Source organism: Malus sylvestris, chromosome 13, assembly GCF_916048215.2.
Source record: "Malus sylvestris chromosome 13, drMalSylv7.2, whole genome shotgun sequence".
NCBI lineage: Eukaryota > Viridiplantae > Streptophyta > Magnoliopsida > Rosales > Rosaceae > Malus > Malus sylvestris.
In genome coordinates, this window is record NC_062272.1 from 18,205,785 (window position 1) to 18,221,036 (window position 15,252).

General features: G+C 38.3%; 1 protein-coding gene across 3 annotated transcripts; it reads left to right on the plus strand.

Moving 5' to 3' along the window:
- Positions 1–446: 446 nt before the first annotated feature.
- Positions 447–8,777, plus strand: LOC126595721 (uncharacterized). Of its 3 annotated transcripts, none has more exons than XM_050262026.1 (12): positions 447–600; positions 687–814; positions 1,747–1,849; positions 1,931–2,429; positions 2,514–2,662; positions 3,051–3,251; positions 4,077–4,244; positions 4,370–4,723; positions 5,231–5,310; positions 6,945–7,305; positions 7,627–7,839; positions 8,208–8,777. In XM_050262026.1, the coding sequence occupies exons 3-12, from the start codon at positions 1,805–1,807 to the stop codon at positions 8,541–8,543; spliced, it is 2,406 nt and encodes an 801-aa protein (XP_050117983.1). In that variant the 5' UTR covers positions 447–600; positions 687–814; positions 1,747–1,804; the 3' UTR covers positions 8,544–8,777. The 3 variants fall into 3 exon arrangements, with proteins under 3 accessions (XP_050117983.1, XP_050117982.1, XP_050117984.1); XM_050262027.1 differs by having other exon boundaries at positions 449–600; positions 706–814; XM_050262025.1 differs by having other exon boundaries at positions 448–814.
- Positions 8,778–15,252: the final 6,475 nt, after the last annotated feature.

A 15,252-nucleotide genomic window follows, 5' to 3' on the forward strand; every position in this document is an offset into this window, starting at 1 on the left:
CTAGGATTTTGGTTGCCCAAATCAAAACCCACCTCTTTAACTATCTGCCATCTTAAATGGAATTTCAGAAAGCAATCTTCATAAATCTAGCATAACCCACATACATGTGTTCCTTACGAAAAAAAGGCCGAGGGGTTCAAGCTCGAGAGATGATTTACTTGAGTAAGCTTCTCTATTTTCAATTCCGACCAAACGTGTACCTCATGGTGAAGATTAGAAGACCCCAATTTTTTTAGAAATAAAAGTGGGTGGGGATATAACAATTTTTTTTTGTCAAACAATATATTTTGTTACATGAGATGTTAGATTAGTAATCGACAAAATTTAAATTCACGTCGTCATGTAACGACTGAAAACCTTTTTCATCACTATGATAAAAGGCTACTTAAGTGAAGAAAAAGTATTTTAATTTTTTAATTTTTATAAGAGATGTAAATATAACATGGTGGAGAAATAAGATAACGGTGATCCAGCAGCTGTCTTTTGGTTTTCTCTGGAGGGTAGGCCGTGGGCGAGCGCGCCTATCATCCTTGTTAAACAAATCCAAATCCACATGATCCAAATCCAAATCCAAATCGACATCCACGTTTACTCCGACTGGTAAGATTACTCCCTGTTTATTTTCTCTTCAGGGTTCTTCAGAACCACCTCAAACTCTTTCGTCGGCGATATCTGCTGCGAATTAGGAATAGCTGATCCTTTCAGAACCCGACTATTGGTCCGGTGCCCGCCTCTCATCGCCGCCGAAAGCAACCTCGACGCTGTTGCGGGCGGAGGAACGCTGTCATACGAGCCACGTAGCACGCTGCTGCTGGTAATTTTACTTTTCTGATTTTATACGAATTTGTTTGTTTGTTTGATGAGAAAATATGGAAAACTAGAGAAACATTTTGAATTTAGGGTTTGCAATAACACTAATTTTGACTGTGATTTGTTATGGGTTTTGGGTATCCTTCCTCTCTTGTACTTTTATAGTGCCTGCATCAACCCTCTTCGTTCTTTTTCATCTTTTCCAACTTATGCCTTCATTGATATTAGATTCTTATATGTTGCATAAAAATTGCCCTTAGTTTTAAGCTTGCTTTTTGGTTTAAATTGCGGCGGCTTGGTTCAAATTGTTCCTGGAAGGTTTGCTTTTTGGTTTAACGAAAGAGTAATAAGCATTCATGAGTTCAGTGAAAATGAGTTGAAATTGAAGGAAGTAACTTTTGTATGAAACGTAGAGTGCTTTGAGCTTTGGGAAACAACCTGGCGCTACTAGGAAGATTTTTAACTAATGTGATCGGTTGTCCCAACAATCAAACTATCATCTTTTACCGAAGTGTAGTGGTGTTCTATGATATTTAGGACTTATGTTTTTCAAGATTGATTTATCTTAAGAAGGGTTGAATATCATTGGAGCTTTGCTTACTCAGGAATCGGATCATATGGGTTTCTCATCAAAACCCACCATGTGAACGATTAACCTTTTTCCTTTTCCCTAGTGAACCATCAAGAATTTTTATATAGGTACCTGCAAATATTCCACATCATTTATGAAAAATATTATTTTGGAGGGAAAAGAAGCTCATTATCTAAATTCAGAGTAAATTAAGTGTTACTTACAATATGAAATGAAGGATGAAAGGCTAAATCAAAGTTTTCAAGTTAGTTTATCCCCAGAATTATTTAGAGGGTGACGTTATTTTTTATTTTTCATCTTTGGAGAGCAACATATCTAGCTTTTTTGTTTGTGGTTGTCTGCAGGATGCTGATTGTTTGATTGTACATACCTTGACCATATTGGTGGCAGTTAGTAAAAAAAATGCTTGCTGGAGTAAAGATCATACCCCGAGATCAGATTGATAAGGTAAATCCTATCCTTTGTTCATTCTGTTGTTTAATTTGTTATTTTAGAGAGTAGCTTAATAGTTTATGTTGTTGGTAACAGGATGAGAATCTGAGCGCTCCTGGGAAAGAAAAACAAAAACAGAAGAAGAGGTCGAGTAGTAAGGTGAATAAGCGTAGGAAGGAAAAGAAGAGTTCTCAATATGGTAGTTCAGATGGTGAAGAGCTTGATAAAATAAAGAAGGGGTCCAAAAACAAGTGGTATTCGTCGGACGAGTATTCAACATCATCATCATATTCTTCGGGTGTTGAAAGTGAGGGAAGTTCCGACCGAGGTAGAAGGAAGAGTCAGAGTAGGAAAAAAGGTAAGAGAAGTAATGAGGGTATTTCAGAGGATAAGGTCAGTTATAGCTCAAAGAAGAGATCGAAGAATGGCAGGAAAGAATATGCATCAGAGGATCACTCTTCCTCTGCTTCTGATGGTAAGGACAGTGACAGTTGTTCTGATAGGAAAGAAAAGCGCAAAAAAGGAAGTAAAAAAGATAGAAAGAAAAAGAGTAAGCGTATGAGTCGAGGAGTCATGGAGGATGAAGAAATTTCTGGTAGGTATTCTAAGCCATTCTTTTAAAATATATATTATTTAATCACATGGTCTTTACAAATTCACATTCTTTTTGTCGATGTAGATGGTGATAGAGGAGCTGGGCGTTTGAAAGATGGGGAAATTGCAAGGAAGGAATTTGGCTTAGAGTGGATGCTTAGACCTGAAGGAAAAACAGATAGAACCCCTACTGTGACTGTCAAGGAGCAGCCAAAGGAAACTCCGACTGATGAGGTATGCTTTTTCACCTAGTAAAGCTAGAATTTACCTTTCTAGTTCTACTAAATTGGAGTTACAACTAGGCCATAAAGTTTCCATTATGTGGCAAATAAGTTCATGTTTGTTTTGGTTGGTGTGGGTCAGAGATGGCACAGGAAAAGGTACAGGTTTAACCCATTGGCTTATGGGTGTAGATCAGGTTTAACCCAACTAAACTGACGATTTTTTCTTTAGGAGGCTAAGTGCCACACTTTAGAGTTCGAAGACTAAAATGGACACAAGCCAAATTACTGAAATTAACTGCAAAGAGTTTTAACCTACAACTGAAAATAAAAAATGATTCCCGACTTCTTTTTACGAGTATATGGTTTGCTGACTACATTTTATCTTTCCTGTGTTTTAGATAAAGGTCAATCCCAGGGAGTTAAATCCACATTTAAAGGATGACGGATCTGGTTATCCGGAAGATACAGATGAACCTGAAGCTACTGGAAACAAACTTTTATCTTCCTCAGTTGTTGGGGATGGGGGTGCAAGTTGGAAACTAAAAGCTCTGAAGCGTGCAAAAGAGCAGGCGACTCGAGAAGGACGAAGGCTCCAGGAGGTATGCTGATGCGTAAACAAAGTGGAGGGTGCCCTAATTCTGCATGGTTTTCTAGTCTTATATTCTCTATGTTTTTAGTATTTTAATATCTAGGGTTGTAGTATAGGAATTGTTATTGGCACTTCAAAAATCTAATTGTGTACTCCAAACTTTCTATATTTAGAAAGAAAAGTACTCTCATGAGGAGTGCACAATTAGATTTTTGGAGTGCCAATAATAGTTCCCTTTAGTATTTTAATATCTAAGGTTTTTATTCTTCTGATTTCCTACTTTTTGTAAGGACTAGGCAGAAGGGCACGTGTGATGCATGTCATGGTAGGGAGTAACTTGCAAAAGAGAAGTTTAAGGGTGAGAGAGAAACAATAGGAGGGGCATGCTAGTGATATTACTAAATAACCGCTAAACTTAAATTTGTTTATACAACTTACTAAGCTTAAAGGGGGGTTTAATAGTAATTTACCCTCTTTGGTTGACAAAGTGGGTCCTCTTAATTAATAGTATAAATTAGGATTATTTCCAGTTTTATTGGGATTAGATTTAATTTCCTGTTTTATTTTGGATTAGTATTTCTTTCCCGGAATAAGTTTACTTTCCCTCCCATAGGAATATTTTGGTGAGAGGCCAAGAATGGGTGTAATTCCAGTTTATTTATTTTTTTAAAATTTTTTTATACAATGTGAGGGGGTGGGGGAATAAATTGGTATAGAACTCACTTCTGCTAATTTACCCAAAGCCCGCTGCACAGTCCCATCTTACATGTTAAGCTACCTGATCTTTTTGGTTTTGGTATCTTCTTTGGGATCTGATCCTTATTTTTTTATACAGGTTGTTGGAGAGCGTTGGGGTTCTCTTGGTGAACTGACCGTCTCCGTTGCATCTAATAAAGCTGCCCAATCTCGTGCTCATCTACATGCCATAAAAAGTAGACAGAAAGGGTTGAGTGAGGAACACCAACCAGATTCCAGCAATCAAAGTGACATGGATAATAAAAAGGTATATGGGAGGGCACTCAGTTTTTCGAAAATGCTTTACTTTGAAATTCAACTGTTATTGACCTTGTTCTTTAGTTTATAATTAATATTTGTGTTTCTTAAATGCTACGTGAATTTGATTTCTAGGACACTAGTCGGCACTACCTGAAGGATGTATCTTGTGGACTTCCTAAATGGAGGGAGCCTAAAATTCAAGATTCTTTATCTTGGAAAAGGCGAGATGTTTCTACTCAGGATTCTAGTCTTTTGGCGGAGGCAGTTGCTAACTTAAATCAGTTTTCAAATGATGGAAGCTTCATGTCTGACGTTCTTCGTAAGCGAACTGATGATTTTAGTAGTCCCACTTGTGAAAATATAGCAGACACTAGCAAGCCAAGTGAAGCAAGTGCCGCATTTCATGAATTGAATGCGAACCAGTTGGCAGCTAAGGCGTTTCAACTTCGTATGAAAGGAAAGCTGGAAGAAGCTGGGGAACTTCTGGTAAGAAGCTTGCAATATCCTCTCTCTCTCTCCCAAGTAATATGAACAGCTTTTTATCCTATATGCTAATGTTAGTAGATTGAATTGTCTGTAGTCTGTTCTCCACATTATCCACAACAACTTAAATTACCACCCGGTTTATTGAGCAACTTAGGATAGAGGTTATCTAACTTCTAATGCAGTGGAAAATACTCTTCTGCAGTTAGGGCTACTTTGGTTCATCTTGTTTAGGGAATTTGCTGTCCTTTGTTTGCTGTTTTCTTTTTTCAACTTCACAAAATCCTTAACACTTTTGCTTGGGTTGTGTCCCTACCATTTTTTGCATGCATCTATTTAGTTCTACAGAGATGCCTATGCTTCTCTGTATTGCGATATTAAAATCTTTCTTATGATTATTAGTTTATAACACTGCCCACTTGTTTAGCACATAGAATGCGGACAACTTATTATTCGTATACCACGATTTTTTATTTCAGTGATTAATTGATTTTTTCTTTTTGCTAATAGGAAGAAGTAGAAAACAGAAAGGCAAAGCAGGCTAGTGGAGATAATTTTATGAGACCAAGAAATGAACGGAGCACAAGCAGGTAATGTTGCATATTCTTATTTTGTATTTTCCCCTATTTTCCCCTATATATGGAGTGCAAGTTCAGTGCAAATGGAGGCCCAAATGAGTTAGGGGTGAAGATCGGAGATCAGGAAGTACCAAAGAGCGACTACATTCGCTACCTAGGATCTATCTTGCAAAAGAACGGAGAAATTAGATGTAGACCTCAACTATAGGATACAAGCTGGATGGATGAAGTGGAAGAGTGCATCTGGCGTGTTGTGTGATTGCCGTATGCCCCTGAAGCTCAAGGGAAAATTTTATAGGACGACAATAAGACCAACGATGCTGTATGGCACGGAATGTTGGGCGGTGAAGCATCAACACATACATAAAATGGGTGTAGCGGAGATGAGGATGCTTCGTTTGATGTGTGGGCACACGAGAAAGGATAAGATTAGGAATGAGGATATCCAAGGCAAAGTAGGAGTAGCCGAAATTGAAGGAAAGATGAGACAAAATCGGTTACGGTGGTTTGGACATGTGCAAAGAAGGCCTACTGTGTTGAGAATATCGCGTTTAAGAATGGGAAAAACAAGAACAAACTCCGGAAATCGAAAAACAAATAACCAAGATAAATAACACCAAGAGTTTATGTGGTTCGGCAATATGTGCCTACGTCCACGGGGCAGCAACAACAATCTTTCACTAAATCAATAATGAGTACAACCAATAATCTTGCCAAATCTCTAGAATTAGGACCTGACGAAAAACCTAAAGAACAAGAACAAGAAATACACTCTCTTTTCTTTTCTCTCGCACACACTTTACAATATTCTCTCACTCTAATCCCTTGAGTGGTATACAATTTATTGTTTTGCTCCCTTCTCAAAACTAGTACAATAGCCCCTTTATATAGACATAATAAAGGTCTTCTTCAATAGGGATTATTAATCCTAATTAGAATCTAGTTATGAATCCTACTCCAATTGAGAAACTAACTCCAATTGGGTAAACAACTCCAATTGGGAAAACAATTTAATCCTCTAAGACTATTAATTCCCAATAGACTTAGGACAACTAATCAAGGGCTGGAGAAAACCCAACATACTGTTAGAAGATGCGACTACGGGACAGAGGTCCAGGGTCGAAGGGATAGAGGAAGACCTAGGAAAACTTTGGAAGAGACTCTAAGAAAAGACTTAGAGTACTTGGATCTAACGAAAGACATGACACAGAACCTAGCGCAATGGCATTCTAAGATTCATATAGTAGATCCCACTTAGTGGGAAAAGGCTTTGTTGTTGTTGTTGTTGTATTGTCTAATGCTTTCTGCTGTAAATAAGATACAATTGTGGACTGATTCTTGAAGTTATAAAAAGGAAGTGTGGAGGAAAGTAGTATTTGTAATGGCAAATGGGTCTTTTGCAGTTCTTGAAATGAGCGTTCAGTTCTTGTTTTATCCTGCGTGCTTTTTCCATTTCTGTAGACAAGTACAAGAACTGTAGTGTATAGTAGAATTTGTAACATACAACACGGGCCAACTCTTCTAGGATTCGTTATGGAAATCCTGTCAAGGAGTGTTCATTTGTTGATTGATTTCATGTGCACGGTGTGATTTGTTTTTTCCCTCACATAATTATTGGTGTTCTAATCAGATTGCCTTTTATGTAGACATGTTATGCAGGAAATGGCTCTTCGCCAGAAGAAAAAGGAGGAGGATGCTGATATGCATCTAGCTCAAAGGATAACCCAGAACAAAAAGTACAGTATATCTGGTCAGGCAGATGATGAATATGACTATGATGACACTCCAAGAAAAAAGTCCAAGAAGAAGCAGGGTAGTGATCAGAAAGTCACCCAGAACAACAGTTTTGCAACTCGATTCGCAACGCAGCAGGAGAGATGTCTCTTTTGCTTTGAAAATCAGAGGAGGCCAGCGCATCTTGTTGTGGCCATTGCAAATTTCACGTATTTGATGTTGCCACATCAGCAGCCTGTTGTGCCTGGTCATTGTTGTATTATACCAATGCAGGTGAGCTTAAATTAGTTTCTTCTCTTACCTTTTTGTTGCAGTAGTCATTTGATAATGAGCACGAGTCATTCGTACTTTACTTTAAAGTTCCAGAAAGCCTACTTTACTTTAAAGTTCCAGAAAGCCAGATTTCATGCTTTTGTTTACCATCTTCAACTCCAATGAAAAAAAACAGTTATTATTGGAACCCTTTTCAGGTGAATGTGAAACATCCAAGTCGATTTGATTACTGGGGGATGTAATTTTAGTTCGCTCCTTTTGTCATATTTTAAATGCTTTTGTTGATGTGTATTTGATTCTGATCTATATAATTCTTAACAGCATGTGCCTTCCACAAGAACTGTTGACGATGACGTGTGGCAAGAAATTCGAAATTTCAAGAAATGCCTTATTATGATGTTTGCAAAGAAAGAGAAGGAAGTAGTTTTTCTTGAAACTGTGATGGGGTTGGCTCAACAACGCCACCACTGCATAGTCGAGTGTATCCCTATACCCCATGAAATTGCCAAAGAGGCTCCTCTATATTTTAAAAAGGTAAGGATTATGTTCTTGTTTTCATTTTAAAAGCATTGATTTTCTGCTCTGCTTGTTTTGAAATGTCTTTGCTCATTATTTCTGGAAAAAAATACTCATGACCTATTCCCTTTTTCTGGGAACTTGTGACGTTATTTCATGCGACATATCTGTGCAAGTAAATTTGGATACATATACAAGTGCATGCCCAGTGTCTAGATATATTCAAACACGTTCGCATAGATTTTATTAGGTTCTCAATTGTTATGTTTTAAAATATTCTGAATTGAATGCTTATGTACATTTTAATCTATAATGTTGAATTTACAATCTGTGATTTTAATTTGTCTGCTCATTTGAACTAAATAAATGTATAAACTTTCTCTCAGGCAATTGATGAAGCTGAAGATGAGTGGAGCCAACACAATGCGAAAAGACTAATCGATACAAGCGTGAAGGGCTTGCGTGGGTCAATTCCAAAGGACTTTCCGTACTTTCATGTGGAGTTTGGTCTGAATAAAGGGTTTGTGCACGTTATTGATGACGAGCAGCAGTTCAACAGCAGTCTTGGGCTGAATGTCATAAGAGGCATGCTACAATTGCCTGAGGAAGACATGTATCGCCGACGAAGACATGAGACAGTGGAGGCACAGAAGCAAGCGGTTAAGAGCTTCGATCAAGATTGGTCACCTTTTGACTGGACAAAACAACTTCATCAATCGTAAAGCCATATTGTGTATTTTGTATCCGGGTTGTTTCAGCGGGGTTTATCTTGCACCTCACTGTATTTGGTTGCCGGTGGTTTAGAATCCTCACTGGGAAGTTGCCCTTACACTTTTGAGTATAGTTAGTCTCACTCTAGCATTAAGCAGATTTTCTGCACCTTAAATCGTATTATACATGTTGATCTTGACATTTGAAGTAATTTTATTTGAACCACATTTTAGCCTTTGGACAAACTTGATTTGGCATGTTTTGAGTTTGCAATCATCCCTGGATCTTGCATAGCATCACGTTACTACAAATTACTGACCCTATGCGAAAAAAGGTTGGTCGATTTTTTATTTTTAAAAGAAATCTTTTCTGTACAAGGGATAGCGGAGGGGATCGAACACTGACCTGAACTACTACCTGCAATGTGTAAATTGTACTAGCCATTTGAGCTATGGACTTGCAGTGGAATGTTTATTAAGATTATTTGATTAGGGGCAGTGTTATCTGGACACCCGTTCTTATTTTTTAAGCACTCATTGTTAACCTTTATTTTTTGTTCTTTTTTTTTTTTCAATTTATTCGATTGACGATTGAAAATTGAAAAGGGTGTGTAAGAGGTAACAATGTATGTGAATAGCACCGCCCTTTAATTAGCATGGCATGTTTATTTACTAGGAGTTTGTATTCAAGGATTTTGATCCCTGTCATTGGATACCTTCGATATTAGATTAATTAGAGTTTCTCTTATGATTACGGTTTAGAAGTCCTACTCTTCACTCACGAGTAACATAATACATTTTCGACTTTCATAAATGAAGAGTTCAATTTTAAATTATGATTGACACATTAGCTGCTTAACTCAATCATCTATTTAAGTAGAGTTGAGATCCTGTCTAAATTTTTGTGTACGTTGCCTAAGGATTAAAAGATTCAGACCTCTCATTTTAAATTATGCGGCCACATTAGCCCATTCACTAACTCACCTCACACAAACTAAAGGTTGAATCTGTCTCTATTTAATGGTCCAGATCTTCAAATTCTCGGACTTTGAACACATAGTTTGAGAGAAGATTTCGATTCATTTTAGTATAGCACTTGTGAAAAAAAAAAAGAAAAAAAAAAAAGGCTTTTGGGCCTTTTATTTAAGCACATGAGTGTAAGAAGCCCCGTACCTTCCAACTCATGTTTAGTGGCGGTGGATTTCTTCGGCCTTGAGTTTGACTAGGGCTTTGTTTACGTCGAGAGCACGCAGGAAAAGAGGGACGTGGAGCATCTTTTGGGCTATAAATACTGAGATTACATCAGCCCTTTCCTCGCTATAGATAGATAGAGAAACCGTACTCAAGTCCTGAGCTTGTGACGGCGGCATCATGTTTTAGGGTTCATTCCATTCTTTTATACAGAGAAATCACGGTCGAGATCAAAACTCAGAAGTCTGTCAGATTCTCTCTCTCCGTCGTCTCAACCGTGTTTTTCTGTATAAAGAGATGTACTGGATCCGTCACCATATACATTGAGCTCTGTGTTTCTCTGTGAAAAGATGTTGATGGGAATTTTTTAGGGTTTTGGGAGGCTTTAGTTTGGAAAATAATATACTTTACATGGGTAGAAATTTTTATTCATGATTTTATTGAGGTTTTTATTTTTTTTATTTTTGTGTGTATAAAGGTAAGGATGAAAAGCGGAACCAAGCAGTGTTAGTGTAATTTAGTGTTTTTTCTTTCTTTTTGAAGATGATCAAATGTTGTGCTACCCAAATACCTAGTAGTATTAAGAATTTTATGAGTAAATTTCGGCAGGGGTTTTGAGCTGTAAATTCAACTTATTAATTTTTGTTAAAATACCCAAAAGCTCAACTCAATACAAGCATGGTCTAAGTGGTTGGGATGAGTTTGGGAGTTGCCCAGTTACCCAGTTACCCAGTTGCAGATTGATTTATTCTTACTTGTGTAACGTTTTTCTAAGTTTCGAACTTGGTGTCGGTTCTTTCAGAGGGCAATGTTATGGTCTCTGGGGTAGTTTTGTATATGTCGTTGTGTAAGGCTAGGTCTAAGCCTTTTAATCAAACTACGGAGAGGAGATTCGGATTTGAGTCTAATATAGATTTTAAGCAATGACTATTTGTATTGTAAACGAGATTTGATAATGTTAACATCTCTAAACCCTAAGCGCGAACGCTAATCTTGATTGTTATAATGAATGAATCAATTCTGCAACCCTATTGTTAATATGGTTAATCTGAAGTTTCAGTGAATTCTGGAATGGTCGAATTTTAACTTACAATTAGATAGAATTATATATTTAACGCAGAGGACTAAACATGCAATTGCAACACGCGGTTGTGCTGAAGGCTGCAGGATCAATATCTACTGCGGCCCTTCCAATACGTATGTAAAGTACTGGTGCTATAATATTTTTTCAAACTAAAGCCTCCCAAAACCCTAAAAAATTCCCATCAAATCATAAAGAATAAATCAACATCTTTTCACAGAGAAACACAGAGCTCAATGTATATGGTGACGGATCCAGTACATCTCTTTATACAGAGAAACACGGTTGAGACGACAGAGAACTAGGGGTCACACACCTAGCTTAACAATGAGTTTGCAGAACTATCAGTGGGAGACGGCTTTTTACATATTACTAGTGATTGGGTGTGAAGCTTTGCTGGGAGTGGCAAGAACGCTACGAGTTAGCCTCATGAAATAAACTTCTTTTATAGGATGTTCGTTAGCCGTCTAACCATCGGTATATCTGCATCTCGGTACAGATGCTTTTATTAACATCTTTATCGCGTCTATCCGAAGTCCACCTTTACATATGAGTTTTCCCATTCGATCTAATGATGTAATGGAGGAACATCTATCAACTTAGGGCAACCGAGAAAGCTTCGCATCAGAACCTTTACCCTTAGCTCGTTGCTAGGTCATCAACCCCAGTAAACCAACAGGGTAAATAAATAAAACCAACCACATTAGGAATTGCGAGCTGGGAGAGCCATGAAGCCTTCTTTGTGGAGCAACTTCCTTTAGTTCTAATAAGGTGTGAGCTAGGTGTGCGCTTGGCTTGGGGTAGGTGCTAAGGAAGCAGGTCCCTCTTTTAAGGAGCGTTATGGTCTACGACCTCTACGAATGAATTACCATTTGGGAAGGAACCAAGAAGAAGGTAGCCTTCAAAAAAAAAAAAAAAAACAGATGGTTCAGAGCGCTAGTGAGGCTCACAACAAGGAACGAAGGCTGGTCGAGCCTGCTCTCCCCTCAAACCTTCCTTTCAGAGTCTTCCTTTAGATTAGAATAGTTAGAATGGGCTTATTCTTCAGCCTTTTTTTCGTTATCTTTTCTCACCCGCCATCCTCATTCATTGGGCCTCCGTACCACCTACTCACAAACAAGAAAAGGTGATGATCTTTGGCTTTACTTGTGCGTAAGGTGGATTACAAGTGGGTAAGCATTACTGTTAATAGGTAAAAGCTAGAACAAGGGGGCAGAGGAAATAGCCTTGGAGACCCAGCGAGGGTACCGAATGTCCAAGATAGTAACAGTCGATCGCGCCTTATTATCTTGACAGCTGTGCTTCTTTTTACCAGAAATCACCCTTTTTAATGCTTTGGCCCATAGGGGGAGAAGTTTTCTTAAAGTTGTGCCCTCCCATAGTGGAATTAAGGTTGTGCTATCAAAATGCCTGGGAAACAGACAAAGATGAAAAAACATTCGTGGTTTAGGAGTGGAATTTCTCTTCCAGTGACCAGATTAGATCCAGTATCACCGACCACTTCTTTAGACGTAGTTCTTCTTGATACTTCAAAGAACGACATAGAGATGTCTGTATCCAAGAACCTCTAAGTCCCACTTCAACAGGTTAGAAGTCTTGTCCTTATCAGGTTAAGACTTGTATACTTTATGTTTGGTCTGATTTTCCCTTAATACTTGAATAAGGCAATCAGGGTTCTTTGACTGGTGATGCCGTGGCTAGCAAATCGATAGTGCTGGGTTAGATGCTTGGCTCCAGTATTTAGATATTTGTGAATGAGATGGGTAACTCTTTAATTAGCAGTCTCTGAGAGTGTGCTCTAGTAGAACTTTCGGCTACAGTTGCCGATTAGGTCTTTTTTGAGTCATTGGGCTTTGATCTGTCACCATTCTCTAAGCGGAGTCGTGCTTTATTCATTGCAAGTGTTGAGTTTGAGGCAAAGCGGAAGAAGTTCGATTCGGATGTGATCTAGGAGAAAAAGAACGTCATCGTGGCAGAGCTAGTAGCTCAAGCTAAAGAACTTGAGAAGACCTTGGAGGAAAAGATGAACTTGCTTAATGCATGCCACACTGTAGGCAAGGATCTGAAGACCGCCCACTCATCTTTGCAGGAGCAGATCATTGAGTTGGAAAGGAAGCTGTCGGGTTTGCGGAACTAAGCTTCATCTCTTATGGAAGAGTTGGATGAGTGTAATGACAAAGAGTTCGAGCTAGAGTCGCAAATGGAATCTACTGCATAGGACATAGAAAGCTTGTCGATGAGGGTCGTTCTTGCCGAGCATAAGTATGAACGTGTAGCATCTTCCTTTTATGTTTATAGGGAGAAGATTCTGGGGCTGCAAAAGTCCGTTGAGACAGTTGGGCTTTGAGCTTTCTTGCTTTGTCTACCTTGGACATCTTCATAGTTTTGATTTGACTTTCTTTATGCCGATAGGACATACCTATAAACTTGGTTTTATTTTTTGGTATTATATATGCATGAATTCCATGGTTTGATTTTGCCTTTTACACTCTTGCTTAGGAGTTATTTGCTTACACCCAGTATACTCATGCCGACCAGGAGTTTGCCATTCATAGTTTATACTAATGCAGGCCAAAAGTAAATAGTTTAGTCTCATGTTCAGGAGACTGTCCCTAATTTATACTTATTGTGGGTAGTAAAGAGTTAATCCTCGTATTCAGGTGAATAAGGTACATCTCATTTAATGAAGTTTTGGTTCGGGGCTTTGATAGGAGCATATTTATGCGACTGAGTTAGCTTGTTCTCAAGTATTTATGTTGTTATTTCTTAGTTAATTATGTATTTTAAGCTATTTTCGTGTGTTTGTAGGTCCATAGGCCTTATAAAGTAATAAGATGCATTTTGGTGCATTTTGGAGCAACTTTGGGCTTGGAATGAATAACACATGCATGGAGCAAGGTGGATGGACGAAATTGAAGACTAAAGAGGCTAGGAATGTGTTAAAGAGAAAGAAGAATTAATGTAAAAAGGACAAAGAGCTCAGCCACAAAGAGGTGTCACTCCACCATTCACCTTTCCATCATTGCAGTGCACCACCATTGCACTCCCTTTGGATTCCTATGTCGTGCATCATCATCCATGTTCCTTCAATTGACTCATTTGTTGCATCATTCCACTTCATTTCCTTTGTCTACCATGTGCACAATATCCTTTCACCTCCCTGCACTTATTGATTCTCACTTACTCACCTTTCCACCCATGCCATGCATAATCACCTTTGTCCCCTTCATGCACAAGATTTCTTACACTCATTTCATGCACCATTACACTCATTACACTTCATTGCCGTGCACCACCCTTGTCTCCTTCATTATTTCTGATTTCATGCATCAATACATTTAATCATTACACTCAATTGCTGCACACTCCTTGTTCCCTTCACCTATCAGATTTCATACAACTTTTACCTCCACTACATACACTCATTAATGCACCATTCAACACCTTTGGAATCCCATGCCGTGCATCATGACATTTGCTGCACCTTTGACTCATTTCTGCACCATTCCACATCCCTTTCCTTTCTATACCATGTGCATAATCATTCATGTTCCCTAGCTGCAACACCACTCCATTTTACCCCCATGCTTTGCATCATCACTTCACTTTCACCTTTGAATCATTTCAACACCACTCCTTGCACTCATTGCTGCAACACCACTCCATTTTACCCTCCATGCTTTGCATCATTACTTCATTTTCACCCTTGAATCATTGCACACACCACCAATTCACCTTCTTTGCCGTGCACTTCCTCTATAAAAGGAAGTGTGTGTGGCAGCCATAGAGTTTAGTTTTGGCTTGATCATTCATCCCCATTTCAATACAACCTTCATCCAAACACATCAATTCATCTTCACATCCATTCCTCCATACAAACAAACCTTCAAACATTCAGCAACCCCTTGTGCCGTAGCAAAGGGAGGGAAGGAAAGTGCTTGGACGTGCTTGCTGTCCAACTTGGATTGTTGGAGCGTTTAGGTGTTTTCTTTCTTTTGTTTCTAATGTTTAAATTCATTTCCTTTCGTTTTGTTGTAAATATGAGTGGCTAAACCCATCTTGGCTAGGGGTGATTTCAAAGCCATGACTATGTGTGCAATATAATTTGATAAATTCTAGTTGTGAACTCTTGAATCGTGAATGCAATTGGCTTAACTATTTGATTGATAACTTATTTGTATTTGTTAATTAAGGGTCGACACTTAATTGGCATGCATAAATCCGTTGCTAGAATATAAGGAAGTTTTACATAATCGTTACAAACTTATATTCACATGTAGTGAATGTCGCTTATAAACGATCGCGTTAAGTTCAATTCCTAGCATGAGTGACATAATGTCATAGTTGCAAGTGCTTTGTCAATGCTTATGATTTTCATTAAACGTAATGATCTTTGATTGTATCTCTATTATGATGTCATGTAGGAAACTTTTGAAGAATGTTTTGGGT

Bases quoted from the DNA above. Each gene is read 5' to 3' on its own strand.
- LOC126595721 (XM_050262026.1), top strand. From the start codon at position 1,805: ATGCTTGCTGGAGTAAAGATCATACCCCGAGATCAGATTGATAAG. The intron at 5,311-6,944 runs GTAATGTTGCAT...CCTTTTATGTAG, and splicing joins AATGAACGGAGCACAAGCAG to ACATGTTATGCAGGAAATGG. The intron at 7,840-8,207 runs GTAAGGATTATG...ACTTTCTCTCAG, and splicing joins CTCCTCTATATTTTAAAAAG to GCAATTGATGAAGCTGAAGA.